Raw genomic sequence first — 20165 nt, 5'->3', positions numbered from 1 at the left:
GAGACTCCGCGGGTCTTTAGAAACCCAGTATAGCTGCTTATGCTTGGGCACTGATGAAGACATAAGTGTTGCTTTGCTTGCTAAGTATGTCATCCTTTTGTTTTTCATAAAAGTTTTTGTTTACCTCTTTTTTCTTCTCTTTCATATTCTCTTTTATTTTTTGTGTAGATTTTTTATCTTTAGAACAACAAAATATCTACGTTTGTATGATTGGACTTATTCTAGTCTTACAAAGGTATATTACTGCTATACATGACACTTGTTTGTGATTCAAGAAGTCCTTGTTTGTGCTGTTTGTGGATGAGGCGGCGGACTGGAAACAACCATTTCTTCCATCACACCCAACGTCGATACCCATTCCTAGTTTGTTTGTGGCCAAGGTGTCCTTGTTTGGTCTTTGAGTGCCTACATTGCCTAAGCGCTTTGCACTCAACTATCTCGAGAGACAGACCCTTTAGGTGGCTTGCCAGTATTTCTGACGGAGGACTGTTGGGTTACACTATAAATGGAGTTCATGAGGAGAAGGGCTTTGACATCTATTTCTTACTCATCTATGTGCTCTAGAAGGGTGGCCAAATAGCTACCATAAATGTGGTCTAGTCAATGGTCAAAGTCATACTGGTAGAATGTGAAAGAGGTAGGTCAATGGGTGTCTTGTATGGGTGGGGCATGGGTCATGTCGAAAGGATGTAAGTGTGAGTGATCGGCTCCTGCTATAAGGGGCTGGACTATGAGCTTAGCGATTTATGATGTGAAAGCAGAAGATCCAATGATATAGTCAACCACATTCTGACCACCTTCGTGTGGGCAACATGCATATCTCTTTGAGCCTGGCCACGTTTGCAACCCATTATTTATGAGCAGTTCTTGATTGGTACACATATCTAGCAAGTGTCTGTTGTACTGGAGGATCTGTTGTGTGTGTCCTCTGATCTGGGACTGAACTCTCCAAGTGGGAGGTGTGGTAGTGCTATGGCATCTCTTTGAAAGTCTAGCATCTCTACCTGTGTGTAGCGTTGAAGTTCCTGATAAGTAGAACCTTTTTTAATTGTCTGTATCTTTGAATGTCCTTATACAGTACTAGGAAAGGGGATGTCTCCTCTCCCTAAGGTAGTCATAGCATAACCTCATCCCTAAACTTGGGTCTCTTGAGTTGGATCCATGTAGGGTTGTGTGGAAGCAATGGAGCAGTAAAATGAAGCTACAGAGCAGAAAACGAGGTGAATGTTATTGCAAAGCACAAGAGTGCAAGTGAAAGTACAACTGAAGTTATACGACATCAATTAAAGGCAAGTGTGCTATAGGCACTAAGTGGGTGTACAAACTCAGAGGAAATTTGATGGCTGTGTTGCTGCTATAAAGCATGCCTTATTGCCAAAAGCTATGCTCAGCAGCAAGGGATTGATTTTGAGGAAACAACTGCACCCATGTCATGCATTACAACCATTAGGTGGGCCATTGCCATAGCAGCTCATCATCATTGGCAAGTGCATCAGCTTCAGATCAAAACCACTTTCTTTCACATAGATTTCCAAGAGGATGTGTACATCTCTCAACCTCCTGGTTTTGAATTCAAAGGGCTAAAAATAAGGTATGCCTGTTGCACAAAATACTAAATGGTTTGAAGCACACACCACAGGCATGGTATGCCAACATTCATGCACATCTTATCAGCCTTGGTTTTTAGAACAGCCCTACAGAGCATTCTCTACATCCACAAGCATGATGCCGACTTGCTGAGTCTGATTTTATATGTGGATGATATGCTCTTGACTGGACCCTTATTGCATCCTTTAAAGCTGATTCACAGCAGTAATTTGCTTTGACAGATTTGGGCCACCTGCACTACTATCTTGGCATTCAGTTTGCTCATTTTGAGGTTATTATGATGAGTCAGTCCAAATATGTTGGACAGTTCCTGTAAACCAGTTGCGAACCTGGTTTATGTTTCTCCATGGATGATGTTGTCTTTGACATCACACTCTATTAGCAGGCTGTTGGATGCCCCATATATATCTGTCACACACGGCCATATCTTCAGTATGCTATTTCCCAGTTGAGCAGATTCATGCATATTATGACCTGGTACTTGCATCTCTTCTTTTTCTTTTTTGCATTCTTGTTGACATCCGAAGTACTATCTTGTTGACAGTTCTTTTTTGCATACCCTTATGATGGGTAGTAAAAGATTGATCACCTCAAATAGAGGCTTTCTGATTTGCATGGCTTTGCTCCTACTGCCACAATAAAATGGCCAACTGATCAAAGCTGTAATGGTTGGGATTTCCCATGGCTACCATCCTCAACGTGGTCGCACTACCGTTGTGGACACAATCTGACATTTGGTGCAACCTCATCATCTTGACCAATTGCTCTTTGAAGTCCTTGACCTTATTCAAATAGGCATCCATACTTTCCCCTCTTCCCTCATCCATCTTCAAGCCGCTCTTTGACCTCTATGCGAGACTTGAGTGTATCCATGTACGATCGGTAGTCCTCTCTGGGCTTTGGTGTGTCGTAGTGCACACTGGTTCAATTTTTGTTACAGGAGTTTATTGACGTTTTTCTAGAAGATGTTCTTGATGGCTTACCTCTTGAGGGAGCAGTAGATCATAGGATATAGTTAGTTTCAGGAGGTGCTCTTGTTTCAAAACTATCTCACTGTTTAATTTCACGAAAGGGAGATTTAGCCTAGTAGTTCTCATTGGGCTTTCTGAGTTCTTTTAGTAAAAAAGAGGGATGAATCTATGTCATTTTGCATAGATTATTGTGCCCTCAATAAGGTCACAATTAAAAATAAGTACCCAATGCCTCACATTGATGAGCTCTTTATCAGTTACAAGGAGCTCAATACTTAGTAAAATTGATATACATTATGGGTACCATCAGGTAAGGATTCATCTCAATGATGTGCCCAAAACTTCTTTCAGAACCCGTACAGGCAATTTTCAATTTAGAGTACATGCCTTTTGGCTAAACCAATGCTCTTGCTACATTCATGACATTACTATTGCCTGTTTCATAGACTCCCTCTGATCGGTGGGTCGGGTACATGTTCCCATTTTTCAATTGCTGCACATTGAGCTTGGTGGTCAAAGCAAGAGTGCCCTTGGGAGCTGTTGTATTTCTGGTGAGGGGATGTCCTCTGATGGCATGATCTCCAACCAGCAGGTTTAATTGGCTCTTCTCCCCGTTTGTCTGTTCGATTGGACCGTGTCAATTCTGCTCCTGCTAATTTGTGTCAGTTGGATCTTTACTTCAAGTTGCGTGTTTTTGGCACTGTTTCTTTGAGTATTGCCTTCTCCTGCAAGCTACTAAATGCTCTGTTTGGGGCTTCTGTGTACACTGCTTTGCAGGTTTATTTTATGCAGGTCTCCTAACATTGTTGTCCTAATGTGACTCTTTGTGAAACCTCTCTGGATCTTGCAGTTTTACCTTTTGCTGTTTTTTGGGCTTGTGACAGATTCAATTTATGAATTTTGTTTTCCCCCACTTGTCTCTCAGTTTATCACCACAGGGATTCCAGGGATTCCAGTGCTGTAATTGTTTTGATTTTTGCACATGCAATCTCTGCATTTTCAGCATGTGACCAGTGGGTGATCAACAGATAAAACATGAGAGAAAGGAATGCTTGTATTAAAGCCTGCAGGAGACCCAGTAGGATCTATGGGAGTGGACAAAAAAGCAAGTACAAAATACAAGGTCTAGACTAGACATAACTCTGCTGGATAAAAAAATCAACAACGATCTGCACTAGGCTAAGTAAACCTACTCACTCAGTCTAAAGTTATTGAGCCAATGAAACAAAATTACAAAGTTTTGTAGAGCTAAAAATAAGAAAACTAGTAACAAAGAGTACGGACCTATATGGTCTTGGAGAGGGCTGCATCCCCTCGGTGGTGCTCACTCCTAGATGATAGGAGTGTCTTCTTACGTGTTGTTCTCTGGATCATAATTCATTGTAGCTCCAACTTGTCGTGCTAGGAGGGAGAGAAAGATTATCAGATCTTGTGGTACCATCGTTTGCATATCCTGTGCCGATCTGATCACACACACTTTTTTTTAAAAGTGAAATCTTTATATTTCTGTGTGGGAAACCTCAAAAGAGGTAAAAACCCACCAATAAGTACAAGAAAAAAGTTTTTACAAGTAAAACCTCAGAGCAAAAGTCGTGAGGTAGCCAAGTAAAAAGTTACATATCAAGCTGGAGGAGAGTCAAACACAGCATCCTCCAGCTTCAAATTGTTCTGCTGTAAAAACTGATGCAGTGATGAAACCACACCATCAATAAAAACAAGCTGTTTTTTGCCCTTGTGATTCTTCTTGATATAGGCTGGTACCGGAAATTTTTGAATCAGAGGGTCAAAAACCTGTTGTAACATGGGATGAAAAGATTCCAATAAAAAAGGTACTTCTGCATCCCTGACAGAAGAAGACTCTGGCACATGCATCAAAGGTGGAGAAGCTAAATCAACATCCGTATCTTCTGATGAAAAAGCTGCATCTGATGAAGCAGGGTTCAGCATTTGAGCTTCATTCAGAGGATCAATCTGAGTAAGAGCTGTTAGAATTATAGATATAATTCAGCAGTGACCAATGTAATATAATAAGCTAGTTAGGGGCACTTTTCCCTCTTTAAGAGGTTTTTCCCCCTAACCGCAGTTAGTTCACTAACTATGGTTAGTGACTACTAAGGTTTTGTCACTAGGACAAAACCTTATCTTTCTTTCATTGTGTTGTACTCTCACACTCTTCTATTGCAACTAAGCTTTCAGCTTCCAAGCTTCCAGCTTCCAAGCTTCCAGCTCTCACACTCTCTCTTGCTCTCTCTCACTCACTCTCTCTACTCACATTTGGTATCAGAGCAGGTTCAAGAGCTTCGGGCTCCCTGCTTCCTTCAAGTTCCAGCCCTTTGCCTCAAGCTTCAGCCCCGGCTCCAACTCGTCCGTACATTCCGTACGACTGTACGGAATCCCGACGTACTGCATCCGTACAGCCTCCGTACTGCTCCCGTAAAGCCTCCGTACAGTTTTTGTGCAGCGCCGTACAACGTACGTACAGTTTTTGTACAGCGCCGTACCTGCGTCGCTTCTCCCGTACCGATTCGCCGTCACTTTCGTACCTGCGCTGTCACTTCCGTACCTGCACGTACATCTGCCGTCGTACCTGCTCGCCGTACCAGTCGTACAATCCGTACAGTGCGGTACCAACTGTACGGCACTTCCATACTGTTTTCAGTACAGTGATTCCGTACTTATTCTGCTTCTGTACAGCAGGTAGCTACTTGGTTTCGTACAAGAGAACTAGCAGGTGATCTTTGGCAAGAAAATTTTGTAGATAGCCATTGTTTGGCTCAGTAGTCTGGGAGTACATTTGGGGCATTTTGTATATTGCAGACATTGCAATCATTGTGTAGTTTCGGAGCTACATCTGGAGCAAAATTGCAGATTTTGTTTAAAATTTGGGGATTTTACAGACAGATCTGCAGATCTAGTCTGAAATTTGGGGCTTTTGTTCAAAAATTGCAGATTTGGGGCTTTTAGTAATTTTGCCCCTTTCTGGTTGCAATTTCAAGCCACAAATTGGGGCTTTTGTGTTGGGAGAGCATTTTTTGGAGTATTCAGTTCATACTGCCTTTCTTGGAGTGTTTGAAGCACTTTTGGCAGATTTTGGAGAGTTTTTGATGCTTGGACATATTTCTGACAGTGCAAGTAGAGAAATCTAAGTTGCATTTATAGCCCGTGCTTGGCTGTGTTTTTTGGGAGTTGTGCATTTCATTCCCAGTAAGGGAATTCAGCTTTATATCTGCTTCAATCTTTTTTTCAGAAATGGCCCATCAAAATCAGAATGAGTTTCAGTTCGGTGGTCTTTCACAAGAAGACAAGTTGGATGGTACCAACTACTCCCTCTGGAGTTTCATGGTACGTAATATTCTGATTTCTCGAAATTTATGGGATTATGTCAATGGGGATGAGATCCGACCAGCAGATATTGCACCTGCTACCCCTCCTCAGCAAGGAGGTGGAAGAGGTCGTGCACAGGGTGCAGTTGTAGGACAAGTTGTTGGTGCAGCTACAGTCACTACTCCAGAGCAGAAGAGATGGGATTCACGGGATGCCTTAGCTTTGTCATGCATCTCTCTTTCAGTGAAAAGATTTATCATTCCGCATATCCGGTCGTGTAAGACCTCCAGGGCAGCGTGGGATATCTTGGAAAGCATGTATGCAGCACGGAATGATGCAAGGGTATCTTTCTTGAAAAGAGAGTTGAGCAATACACATATGGAGGAGGGTGACTCCATGTCAGTCCATCTCACAAAGCTACAGGATCTCAGAGAGCAATTGTTAAACATAGATGAAATTATTCCTGATTCAGAGATGATTACAACCACTCTGAATTCTCTTCCTGAGTCTTATCTCAGCTTTCACACTTCACTGAACTTATCATTGAGGGGGGGTGCAAATCCCCTCACTTTTTATGAGTTGATAGGACTTCTGCTTCAGGAAGAGCAGACTAGGAAAAATTTGGCTTCACGTGCAGGTGAACAAGCCATGCTCTCAAAATTTTAATAAAAAACAAAGGACAGGCAAAGACATCAGTAAATCAGCCTTCCAGTGGGTTAGGACAGCCTTCACAAAAGGATAAAAATGATGCAAGTAATTCCAAAAAGAAGGGTTTTTGTCACTACTACAAAAAGCCAGGTCATCACATAGCAGAATGCAGGAAAAGGCTTGCAAAAGAAAAGAAAAACAGCTCAGGTATGGCTGTTTCAGATTCAGCCCCTCATGCATCTGACAGTGGGGATGCTGCAGCCAACTTTGTTGGACATGATTATGCCTTTTTATCTTGCATTTCAGATTCTAGGTTGGCTGTTCCAGATGCTCGGGATAGTACAGCCTCTTGCAGTGATGATACATATGCATTTTTAACTTGCAGCTTTGACTCTTCTACAGATGCATCTGCTTTCAGTGTTAATGAAACACTGAACACATGGTATTTTGACAGCGGTGCATCCAAGCACATCACTTCTAGGAAGTGTCTTTTTACTTCCTTGCATCCACCTCCCGTTGGTAAGAAAGTCACTTGTGCCAACAACTCATCATATTCAGTACGTGGCACAGGAGAGGTTGAGCTCACTGCCATTGATGGCTCAATTTTCAGACTTTGAGATGTCTTATATGTGCCTGGCATAACCAAAAATCTCCTTTCAGTGTCCACTCTTAACAGAGGGGGATTTCAAGTCATCTTTGAGGATGACAAATGTGCTGTCCGAGACAGGGAAGCTGACTATGCCTTAAGGTTATCCGGTACTCTGCTGCGTGGGCTTTTTCAGCTTGATATTTTTGAGAAAAGAGCAGCCCATGCTCTGGCAGTTTCTACCCCTACAGCTGCCATGCAAAATGCAGAATTATGGCATGCCAGATATGGCCACATGCATTACAACAGCTTGATGACACTTCAGAAGTTTTCAATGGTTGATGCATTGCCACCTCTTGAGATACCTCCTCCACATGCCTGTGAAGGGTGCATTTTAGGTAAGATGCATAGATTCCCCTTCAAGAAGGATGGTTCAGTTAAAGCTGTTCGCAAATTGCAGCTTATACACAGTGATGTCTGTGGTCCCATGAGGACTCCGTCGTTGGGTGGTCATCTCTACTTCGTTACATTTATTGATGATTACTCCAATTTTACTTGGGTTTATGGGCTGAAACAGAAATCTGAAGTGTTCACGGTGTTTAAACACTTTTCAGCCATGGTTGAAAATGAAACCGGACTCAAGATACATACATTGCGCACGGATAGAGGTGGGGAATACCTATCTGCAGAATTTGATGCTTTTCTCAAGGGCAAGGGTATTGTGCATCAGCTCACAGTCAGGCTGACCCCTCAGCAAAATGGTAAAGCTGAGAGGAAAAATAGAACCCTCATGGAGATGGACAGATGTATGCTGAAAAGCAAACACATGCCTCATAAATTCTGGCTAGAGGGTTTGATGTGTGCCAATTACATTTTGAACAGGGCTCCCACTAAGGCTTTAAAAACAAAAACTCCTTTTGAGGTCTGGAATGACAGGAAGCCTTCAGTGGATCACTTCCGCGTCTTTGGATGCCTTGCCTATGCACATGTGCCAGTTGAATTTAGGCACAAATTGTCAGATAAAGCCATCAAATGCATATTTGTTGGATACAGTGCAGAAAGCAAGGGGTACCGTTTCTACAATCCTGCTACACGCAAAATCATAGTAAGTAGAGATGTGATATTTTCTGAAAATTCAGCTCACACTTAGGCTGAATTTCAAATGCCTTCGTCTTCAGAGGATGTCTTTGAGGGGTTGCTACCCATTGCTTTGGGTTCCCCTGCTGATTTTTCTGATCCAAATCAGAATTTACAGCAACCTCCAGATGCTTCAGTTCCGCCACAGGATGTCTTGCCCCCTCCACAAGCAGTGGAACAGGTGGTGCAGCAAGAAATTGCAGACATACATGCAGCAAAAACAGTCCCAAACTGGCTGTTACAGATTCTCAGGGAGAGTAAACTTGATGCTCCGTTACCTGGCAGGACTCGCAGTGCAGCAAGGCACATGGAAGGTGCTAATTCAGTGGAATCAGCATATGCAGGTACTCTCCTTGATGAGGAGGAGCTTGCCACATTCGAAGAGGCAAAGGATAATGTGCATTCGATGAATGCCATGCACGATGAGTTGCAGTCCATTGCAAAAAATCAGACTTGGGATGTTGTGGACTTGCCACAGGGTAAACATGCCATTGGCACACGATGGGTATTCAAAGTCAAACGGAAGCCAGATGGCTCCATTGACAGATATAAGGCCAGGCTGGTTGCTAAAGGCTATGCTCAGAAAAAGGGCATAGATTATGAGGAGACATTCGCTCCTACATCCGGGATGACCACCATCCGATCAATAATTGCAATGGCTGCACATTTTGAGTGGAATGTTCATCAGTTGGACATAAAAACAGCCTTCTTAAATGGGGACTTGCTAGAAGAGGTGTATGTCAAACCACCTCCGGGCTTTGAAATTACAGCAAATGCACGTCAAGTATGCAAGCTCAACAAAGCTTTATATGGGCTGAAACAGGCCCCTCGTGCATGGTATGCCAAGATACATGCCTTTTTGACCAGCAAGGGGCTGCACAATAGTCCTACTGAGAGCACCCTCTACATCAAGATGGATGGGGGGGAAATATTAGTCATCCTTCTTTATGTCTATGACTTACTGCTCACAGGGTCCAATGAAGAAAAAATTGCAGATTTCAAAGCTGATTTGCAGACCAACTTTGACATGTCAGATTTGGGGCTGCTTCACTTTTATTTGGGGATCCAGTTCTCTCATGAGAGACGTGGCACTGTTATGTCTCAGTCCAAGTATGTTCAGAAACTCTTGGACAGATTTAACATGCAAGAGTGTAAGCCCATAGCCACTCCTATGGAGTCGGGGCTGAAACTCACAATGCATGATGCAGGAGAATCAGTTGATGCCACACTTTACAGTCAGGCTGTTGGATGTCTCATATATCTCTGCAACACTACACCTGATATTCAGTTTGCAGTATCTCAGGTGAGCAGGTACATGCACAGCCCAAAAACTATGCGTTGGCAGGCAGTTAAGCACATGTTCCGTTATTTGCAGGGCACAAAGTCTTTTGGCTTACTATTTCCCAGGGGGGGTGACTTGCAGATGCATGTCTACAGTGATTCAGATTGGGCTGGTGATTATGACACTAGTCAGTCCACTAGTGGCAATTGTTTCTTTTTGGGTAAATCTTGCATTTCATTGCTGAGCAAGAAACAATCTACAGTGGCTACCTCATCATGTGAAGCTGAGTACAGGGCAGCTTTCACAGCAACAGTTGAATGTGTCTGGCTGCGACGTCTATTTGCTGATCTTCATCTGTCTTTGGAGGGTCCCTCTCCAATTCTCACTGATAGTCAGAGTGCCATTGCAGTGGCAAAGAATCCAGTGTTTCATGCTCACACGAAACACATCGAGGTTCACTATCACTACGTCAGAGAGAAGTTGCATGCAGGAGAGATCAGTATGATCTTTGTGTCCACACATGACAACGTTGCAGATATTTTCAGCAAAGCACTACCACGTGAAAAGTTTGAGGCATTTCGCAGTGCCCTGAACTTATATCCGTTTGGTGATTGATCAGCCTTGTACATGACATTGGCACTGCAGGGGGGTGTTAGAATTATAGATATAATTCAGCAGTGACCAATGTAATATAATAAGCTAGTTAGGGGCACTTTCCCCTCTTTAAGAGGTTTTTCCCCCTAACCGCAGTTAGTTCACTAACTATGGTTAGTGACTACTAAGGTTTTGTCACTAGGACAAAACCTTATCTTTCTTTCATTGTGTTGTACTCTCATACTCTTCTATTGCAACTAAGCTTTCAGCTTCCAAGCTTCCAGCTCTCACACTCTCTCTTGCTCTCTCTCACTCACTCTCTCTACTCACAAGAGCAAGGGCAGTATCCTAAGAGAGAGCATGCATGTCATCCTGTAAATTGCCCTCTACAAGGGGTACATCCATATCCTGAGTAGAAGGAAACTGATGGTGCTCAACAAGGGTGCAATCCTGAGCTTCTTCAGCAAGAGGAAGATTTGCCTGTGATTTATCAACCTTCCTCCCCAGTAGTGCTTCGGAGCAGTAGAGGGCTTCGCCAAAGAAGCCATAGTAGAAACCGGAGGAGAAGGGAGAGTAACCTTGACAGCCGAAGAAGGAGCAGGAGGTATGGGCCTGGAAATAGAAGGGCAAGCACGTGCAAAGTGACCAACCTGTCGGCACCGATAACATGCAGTGGGAAAAGATGCAAAATGGAGCCTGATGCGCATTGGATGAGCAAATCCCAAATCAAGATCTAGAGTAGATGGCATGGGCTGCATCATATCCCACAAAATGCAGAGACGAACATCACGGGAGGCTTGCAAAAACTCCTGCTCGGAACATGAAGAGGCCTTCCCAAAAAAGCTGCAAGAGTTGGAAGATGTTGAAGAAGAGGCACAGGCAACGCTTTGAGAGTAATCCAAACCGGACAGTGAATCAGAAGGGTTGCAGAAGGATCAAAAAGCGGATCCCAGGGCATAACATAAGCAAAAAAACCCGCTCCAGGAACACCAGCATCACTGACAAGGCGCTCTACCACCTCAGTCGAAGAGCAGTGGGCATAGTAAAATCCTTTGCCTAGAAAGACAAAGGAAGAAATACAATCCCGACCCACTGCAACATCAACCCATTGACGGAGCTGAGCTGAAGATAAAACCCTGCCCATGAAATAGAGGCAAACTCCAAATTGCTGAGCCTGTCGAAGACCAGAGACCAAAAGGGCAGAGTCCAAGGAACAAACAAGCGGGAAACTCGATGAAGGAACTTCTGTGACAGAGGCTGAGCACAATTTGCGAAGAAGATCCAGCTGGAGTGAAGAAGAAGGGCCATCAGAAACATCCAGCTTTGCCGATTTGATGAAGGGGGAGGCAGACAAACCACCATGCTTCCGTCGAAGAAAAACACGGGTAGGAGGAGCAGTGGCAGAAGGAGGCGTCGAGGCGGAGAAAACGAAAGAGGAAAGAGGCTGCATAGTGGATGGTACAGGCTGTACGGTCTTCTGTATAGGCTGTATGGTCGACCGTACAACCTGTACGGAAGGCCGTACAGTAGGTGCGAAGAATGTACAGGGAGGTCCACTGGGCACGGGAACTGCAGGGAACTCCGCATGGGAGTTTATACGGGCAGCGGTACGGAAGGCCGTACAGTTGACGGCAGCTGTACGGAAGGCTGTACAGCTGACGACAGTTATACGGAGGACGAAGCAGGCAGCAGGGACGTGGAGGGGGACGGTACGGACGGGGATGGTACGGACGGAAACACGCAAGAGGACGAGGCTTGTAGTGCAGAGGAGGAGGTCTCCATCACGGTTCCTCTCCGATAGCTACTCCTGATCTCTCACACACACCACGGCTGACCTCTTGCACTCTATTCACTAAGGGAGGTTTTCCTCTCACACACACACACACACACACACACACAAATCTCACACACACACACACACACACACATACATTTTTTTTTGGGTGTAATCTTTGATTGATTATGTTACATGAGTAGCAACCTCAAAACAAGGTGCTACAATTACATCAACTGAAAATTTCAGTATATGCCAAAAAGACCTAATGATCTATGCAGCGGGTCTGCAAGCAATCAAAGAAAGATTGCTGCAGAGAATGCCTGAAAAAGCCAAACAGAAAGAAAGTAGGATCACCAACCACTTTGCAATTCCTATATGTCCATAAAGTCCATAGTGCTCAGTAGCGAACCCAAACGAAGAAAAGATGAAACTCCGGTCTGGATGAAATAGCCAGAAGAACTTCCCAAACGGAACAGATGGGAATCTCACTCGCAGGCACTGTTGAAGCAAATAAAAAAACTCACGAGAGCACGGACAATGCCAACACAAGTGAGGCACAGTCTCCGAAGAAGTAGAACATTTGTGACAAAGTGCAGGAGCAATGTGTCGATGAGCCAATAGCTGTCCAGATGGAAACACTCCCACAAGAACTTGCCTAAAGAAAACCTGTTGCCGAAGCGGTACTTTATAGGCCCAAAGTTGCTGTAATCTTTTCCTCCACCACTTGGCTTGGCGATGCATTCGCCAAACAGAGTCACCTCTCTCTGAAACCCAAGGTTGAGGCAAAAGGATTTTATACAATGAAGGCACAGTAATCTGAGATAGCCTCAAAGGACGAGAAGAGGACCCTGGAGAAGTCAAAGTCCAATCTTCCAGCTGGTCCTGAAGTTCCAAAGGAGGAATCAGAACAAAAGGCGAAAGCATAGAAGTAATTTGTTGCCACAAAGGACGATAATGAGAGCCCAATCCATATCTGGTTGTTGCTAGAGAAAAAGGAAGCACAGTACTAGCATCATCAATAACATTAGCAACCGAGGTGATGCCTTTAAATGAGACAAAGTAGGAACGTCGAGGTTCCTATAAAGCCAAGGGAGGCTGAAAGACTTTTGACCAGTGAATGCTTTCAGCTCTCAACGAATTCCCAAGCAAAGACTGCTGACCATTCCATTCCAGATGAGAAAGAACATGCTTCCAGTCAAGAAGCAGGCGGGAGACAAAAGGACAGCTAGGCAAAGTACCATCAGTGCAGCCAAAAAGGAAATCCTATCGATCAGCCTTGGGCTCTTATGATTAGATCTCTGGTCACTCATATCAGTATTTCTGGGATTGGTCACACACACACACACGCGCGTGCACGCGCACGCACGCACAGAGAGAGAGAGAGATGGCAATCACTATTAACTAATAGTGATCCCTTACATCCAGTGAAGGAAAATATTACAAACTTGTTATGTAGGGAGTACTTGTGCTAGCTTGTGTGCTACCTTGTTGCGATATTCCAAAACTCTTTTAAGTAGCTTCCTATCTTTTTGGCGGGCTGCTCCGGCGGATTTTTAATACTATTTTTGTTGTCCCCACCATGACCTTCTCTGATGTGGCAATAGGCTTAATATCTTAGGAGTACATGCTGCTCATTTTCCACCTCCCCTGTGGGGCAGATTTTGCAGGTCCTTTCTTCCTTGGGAATCTTGGGTCTTGCCCACTTGCCCCTTTCCACCTCTAGGTCATGTGAACTGGTCCTGATTTCGCAGATTAGATGCCTTTTGAACATTGATATGTCTTCCTCAAGGTATTTCTGCATGCCATAGGTGTCCATTAGGTTAAGTCCCTGTTTGTAGGACTGCATTTTTATCCCCGCTTTTCACCATGGTTGTTGTAGCATTTTCCGCGTCTCTATCTCTGTAATTCTGCATGCATCTTCTGGAATATCAGCCGCTGTTATACCCCATGATTACAACCATTTTGCCCCCTCTTTGTGCCATCCCGTGACTTGCTTAGCTAACCACTGCATTGTGTGGTATCCTACTGATGTCCATCTTCTCGACTTTGTTGAGGTAAGCAATAATTTGACATAATGCCTCCCCTTCTAGAGATATCGTACTTGTTTCAGCCAGTAGGATGGGGTAGGGTGTCTTTGGTTTAACCCCTAGCTCCCCTATTAGGAAACGCTTATGTAAAGTTTCTATTCTTTCCCAATAGATCATAGAGAGTCTGGGTGCACAAGCTGGGCATCCATAAAGGATTGTTGTCTGCACAAGCATAGTGTATGTAAACTTCTCATTTGTCAATTCCATAGATGTGCCTTCTTGCATTTATTTTGGAAGCTATATAACGCTTTCAATCCTCTCAGTATTCTCCTCTCCACACATGCATTCCATTTGTAGTTGTCTTTGAAATCCAGTCCTAGATATATTTTTGTGTTGACTATTTCCAGGGGCTCTCCTTTGAAGGTGAGATTCAATCTGTTTATTACACGTCTCAATCACCATTCTTTTGTCTTATCTATATTGACCTACATTCCGGAGTGTGCAGAACTCTCAATGCATCTAAATGTGCTTGCAAGTTCTCCTTGCTCTTTGCAAAAGAATCAATATGTGGCTTCTCTGAGTTCTAGAGGGACTTGAAGTTTTTTCAGCCTTCCCCACTTCTTCTTACGTGGAACCATATTTAAGGCTTTCTTGAAATCTACAAAACAACGATAGACAACCTCTTTCTTATGTTTGGCTCCTGCTGCTGCAGCCCTTATGGCAACCAGATGATCACCATTGAGTGTTTGGGACGAAACCCTGCTTGAGATGGTACTCTAACTCCTTGTTCCTCTGCCCATTTGCTGATTTTTTGCTCAAGGATAGTGCCATATAACTTTGCCATTAGGTTGCTCACCATGATTGTCCAATAAATCTTTACCATATTTCTATCTCTTCCCTTATGGATTGGTACAATTCTATTAGGCTGCCATTTTGAAGGAAATCCGTCCTGTAGAGCCTTATTCATAAGCCTTGTAAGCATCTTCTTTGTCTTCTCGTCTCTCCCTCCCCATGTCAACATTTCTGCTACTAGCCCTTGCGTTTCTAGAGCTTTCCATTGGCTAGATTTTCCAAGCCTTTACCCACGTCCTCCTCAGTTATAATTGCTTTTTCTGCTTTGATAGTAGAGAGAGAGAGAGAGAGAGAGAGAGAGAGAGAGGGAGAGAGCAGTAGTGGATATACTTTTTTACATGGCAGCACACATTTCTGCTGGTCTTGCAGACACTTTAGCTACTCATTGTAGTAATTTTGATTTCGGATCTTCACTGATACAGACTAGAGTTCTAAGTTTGTGAGAATGTATTCAAGAATAAAGAGAAAACACTCTCGTAACCAACACCCCCACCCCCGTCTTTTCTCTTTTCGCTTCCTTCCTTTTGAGTACGTTTAGGCATGAGCTAAGAAAATTCTATAGTCCAAAGTATTTATTATGTGTTTGTGTCAAACAAGCGTGGCACATACCTTCAGACACTCAATGTTTATGACACACAGTAAAATGTTTTATGTTTATATGTCAATAATATGTTTGTGGGTTCAGCTCTCCTGAAGCTTAACAGTCTTGATCATCTGTGAATGGACAGTCTTTTGATGCATTGATGGCCTCTTTAGATACTAGAGGAACTCGTGAAGCCCATCTCCATGGAGTCTTGCGGAAGTGCGAGGCCAGCTTGAAAGAAGGAATAAAGAAAGCAAATTCATGTATTTGCAGCGCCTCTGTGACTGAAAGGGAAGCAAATCCTGGGCACTTTCAAGTTGAGCGGTCCAGAAATGGTGAGCTTGCCCAAAATTCAGGGTATGTGTCTGAAGAAGCAAGTTCTGCTGGCATCGTGGCTTTTGGTGGTGGCCTGCCAGGAAGTGCTTGTGCAATTCCTGTTGAATGTGGTAGAAATCAAGCTGAAAGGGAGAGTGCATTGGAGCGGCATCTTGAATTTGATAGATGGATATGGAACAAGTGCATGAAAGGACAGTTGTGCCTCAATGCTTTAAAATTTGGAAGGAAAAGGTGCTCAGATTTGTTAAACAGTTGTGAGGTATGCCATGAATTCTATTGGCTGAGAGACAGACATTGCCCCTACTGTCATACAACTATTGAAGGTCATGCAAGGATCGAGGCCAAATTTTCTCAGCATTCACAGGAGTGTGATGAAAAGCGTAGGAAAAAAGGATCAAATTGGATGCTTCAAATGCCGCCTATATCTCTTCCATCAAGGATCCAGCTACTGAAGGCAGAGGTTTTGGCTGTAGAGGTCAGACAATTTCTTGCTCATGAATTCTTAGGAAAATTTGTTTAACAAGTTTTGTAAAATCTATAAATGCTTATATATCAGAGATTTTTTTTTGAATTTAAAAAAATCGCTAAATCTGACAAACATTTTTGTTTAAACAGGTTTCCATTCCTGTTGAGGCCCTGAAATCATCGTGGACAGAGTCACGCCGGAGGGTGTGGGCATCTACGTTAAAACATGCATCATCTTCAGGGGAATTACTTCAGGTTGGTTTTGCTAGACTTGAGAGGCAAGGATTGTGAAGCCTTCATTTCTATGTGGCCACTGCAAGCATCCTTCAATGCATTTGAATTCTCTTGTTTATGAAACATGTTAAACCTTCTGCAGCTAATAACAGAGCTTGAGGCGGCTGTGTACCGGGATTGGCTGTCTCCTTTTTATGAGACAACAGAGGAACTTTTGAGTACAGCCTTGGATGGGAGTAATGTCAAACCGGACAACCCGGGAGGGGCACCTGCAGTGCTTCCTTGGGTGCCTCAGACTGCTGCTGCTGTGGCTCTTCGTGTAACGGTCTTTGATGCAGCACTGTCATACAGCCTGGAGCACAAACAGTTAAAGTTAAAACAGATGGACAATAAGGATTCTATAAATACGGTTCGGAACTTGCCTTTTTGGTTTTTAATGTATTTTTGAGGAAGGGGTATAGTCTACATTAAAAAGTATATATACATATATATAGGACGTTTTTCTTTTCATAGCTTGCTGTGTCTAAGTACCTTGTCATATTACTGAATTCTGTCGTAATCTTCTGTCCACAAGATCATGCAGGTGAATATTGCCCCTGCTACTGCCCAGATTCAGGAAGTGGAGGCTGAAGACGAGTCAAGTTCCGAGGATGAAGGGAATGGTGATGGTCTAACAGAAGTTGGCAATCAGCCATCTAGTCAAGGCCGTGGAAGGGGAGGCCGCCTTAGAGGTCGTGGTCGTGGAAGAGGCAGCTCTTCCAGGAGTCTTGCTGTGAGTGATGTAACGAAATCATCTAAGGGAAAGGTTAAGCCTCCGGAAGCGGAAGCAGAAGCAGAAGCAGAAGCAGAATCAGAATCAGAATCAGAATCAGAATCAGAATCAGAAGCAGAAGCAGAAGCAGAAGCAGCTATGGATGATCAGCAGGTTGAGAAAGTGGGAAGAGGCAGACGGGGTCGTGGTGGCCGTGGACGTGGTAGCAGCCGTGGTCGAGGGCGAGTACGAGTACGAGTACGAGGACGAGGGCGTGGCCGTGGGCGTGGGCGTGGCCGCAGCCGTGGGCGTGGGCGTGGGCGTGGTGGTGGTAGCACTGTATCAGGTCGTGGACGTGGCCCTCGTGGTGGTCGTGGAAGACAAGTACATGCAGTTGAAAGAGAGGGCAAGCGGGCAGCTATGTCCACATCTATCCAGCGTAAGAAGAATGCTTCTAACCAGGTTGTTGAAGAAGAGCAGGAGCAAAGTGAGGATGACAGTAATCAAAATGCTGAGTGGGAGGCTGAAGATTCTTTAGGAGAAAATGGGGAACATGATGAAGAACAACATTATTATGAAGAGGAGGATGAGAATGGAACTGAGCACTCTGAACAGCAGGAAGATGAGAATGCAACTGATTGCTCTGAAGAGGAGCAGGAGGAAGAAGATGAGCCTGAACAGGAAGAAGATCAAGGAATTGACGATGATTATGATGATGAAGAGAGACATTTCAAAGCTGGGGGCTATTTGAAACGGGAAGATGCTGAAGATAGCATTGATGAAGATCAAGCTGAAGCTGGATTGACGGGAGGAGAGGAAGAAGAGGAAGAGGATGAAGAAGGTGAAAATGATGAAGATATACAATCTGACACATCCGAAGAAAGTGAATGAGGTTCAAGAGATCCAACCAGTATGACCTTTTGCAAAGGTAGATGCTTTTAACCTATTGCTGAGCAGGCACACGATGTCAGTTACTTGATTTCAGTCAATATCTGCATCACCTTGACCATAGTGTCACATCGGGGAAGCAGCAATAGAGATGACCCTGAACCACCATTTATACGAATTTCAAGGCCTAGGCTGCTTCTCACCTGTACCAGAGATATATGAAAGTTCCATGATCACGGGATGATTTCTGGAAATCGACCATTTCTGTAGGGAGGGCGCCAAATTAGGGTTGATAAACAACCTGAGTTTGTGATTAGATAAAATTTCTTGCAGCTGCCAGATTATGTACATTTATTGTGTCATCCTCAGAGGAAGATTTTGGGAGATTGGGCTGACAACAATGGAGCGCCCACCTTTGCAATTCATGGTCTTCAAAGTGTGGCACAACAACTGCATTCCGACTGCAAATATGCGGTGGTACTAGCAGAAAGATGTCACATGTTACTCAAATTCAATGAAATCTGATTTTCAGTCACACAGCAAGATTCGTACCTTAAAGGAAAGATCATATATTCCTTTATTTGAGCCACTGGATGACACTGGTGTTGTCTTGAAACAGTCTTGCGATGATGCATCTCAGGAGTTGAAATCTCTGGTGGCCACAAGAACCTTAATTCAGAAAGTTCATCTGAGGTTTGGTTTCTTACAGTGGATTCCACCACGATGTAATTTCAAATTTATTCTATTTCAACTGAAGTAGTTCATGGTCTTCTCTGCTATGTACAACTTCAAGCCCCTCACTACTCCTTCCCCTTCCCCCTCCACTCTTCCCACCCCTTCTCCCCCTTTTTCCCCTCCCGAGGAGGGTCAGAAGCTAGTTATCAGTCTTGTTAATTTATTCCATGAAAATGTTATTTGTATACTGGATGTGTGCTCGATCTTGATCAGAAACATCAGCGACAGCTGCAGGGTTTTTTTCGGGTATTCGAAAGATGAATGCTTTTTTTGTATAGGTTGTATGTAAATGCATTCTCAATATCATCTCTCTCCTTTTCCTCTTTCCTTGGTCTCATTGCCTCTTCATAGCCTGGACATTCTCCAGAACTCAGCTCACCCGCTTGGTCTCATTGATGTGCGGTCTTTTGGGAGGCAGAAGATATTGCACTGCGGTTAAATGGAGCCAATTGTGTTTCAAGGACTCCTAAATGGCAATAATCCATGGAGATATTGGATTTTCAACCGGGTGGCCTAAATCAATGGCACCTCTCCTAAGCAGAAATTTTGGTGCATAATTCAGGAAAAGAAAGCCACCAACTTGATCTGGATGGATGAGATTCTGAAACCCTTAGATAGAAGCTTTGTCTGGGTTTTGATGAGATTTTCAGATATGCTGGTATCTTTTGGTTTTCTTATATCCATGAGAATCCCAGCTTGTTTTATTATGAACACCAAAAATAACAACTTGCATCTTAAAACGAAGTAAATATACCCTGACAAAAAGGATGACAACTTCCTTTGGCAATCATTTGCATCAAAGGACAGTGCCAGACTTGAGTAAACTTCAGAGCCTTTCAAAGAAGAGCAGGCATAACTCCAAGGACCCATCATTATGACTTGACTCATGTCCTTAACCTGTAGACTCAACACTAAGCAATGCCTACCAAAGCACATATTAAATGACGAAGACAAAGGCCTGCTCAAAGGAGTTGTATGACGCTGGTATGCAAAGAGAAATTCCAAGAACCACACCCTGACTTCCAACTGAAAGACAGAAGAACAATCCTTGGCTTGTCACCTTGTAAGTGGCCGTGAATGTCCGAGAGCATCCGAAGCAACTCTTGAAGATGGGCCCAATGCCAAAGCAAAGCACCTGCCAGACTTTTGTATCAAGGTAGTGGCAGACCAGCCTGTTATCTCCAGGCTCAAGTACAAGCAATGTCAGCACGTAGGCTGTGTGGGAGCCTACTGCAATTGCAAAACACTCTGCACGCCAACTTCACATGCGATTAAAGCTGCTGGTTGATAAACAAACAAAAAACAAACCAGAAGCTGCCCAAAACATAAGATTACTCGCCTCCATCAGAGTTTCCAAGATGTCCCAA

The 20165-nt window shown here is 43.8% G+C and overlaps 1 protein-coding gene across 3 annotated transcripts in view; it reads left to right on the top strand.

The window, feature by feature from the left end:
- LOC147889300 (homeobox-DDT domain protein RLT2-like) overlaps nt 1-19949 on the top strand; it is a 123597-nt gene extending 103648 nt beyond the window's left edge. For 2 of the 3 annotated variants that reach the window (XM_087391356.1, XM_087391357.1), the window contains exons 16-19: nt 15535-16200; nt 16341-16445; nt 16567-16833; nt 16999-19949. In XM_087391356.1, the coding sequence (XP_087247482.1) occupies nt 15535-16200; nt 16341-16445; nt 16567-16833; nt 16999-18066 (2106 nt within the window). In that variant the 3' untranslated portion in view covers nt 18067-19949. The remainder of the gene's footprint in view (nt 1-15534; nt 16201-16340; nt 16446-16566; nt 16834-16998) is intronic. The other variant, XM_087391358.1, reaches the window with a different exon arrangement.
- Nucleotides 19950-20165: the final 216 nt, after the last annotated feature.

The sequence above is a fragment of the Dipteris shenzhenensis genome, chromosome 20 (genome assembly GCF_047967505.1).
Source record: "Dipteris shenzhenensis isolate YYH24624 ecotype China chromosome 20, Dip_SZ_1.0, whole genome shotgun sequence".
Taxonomy (NCBI): Eukaryota; Viridiplantae; Streptophyta; class Polypodiopsida; order Gleicheniales; family Dipteridaceae; genus Dipteris; species Dipteris shenzhenensis.
This window is presented reverse-complemented; position numbering and strand designations above follow the sequence as displayed.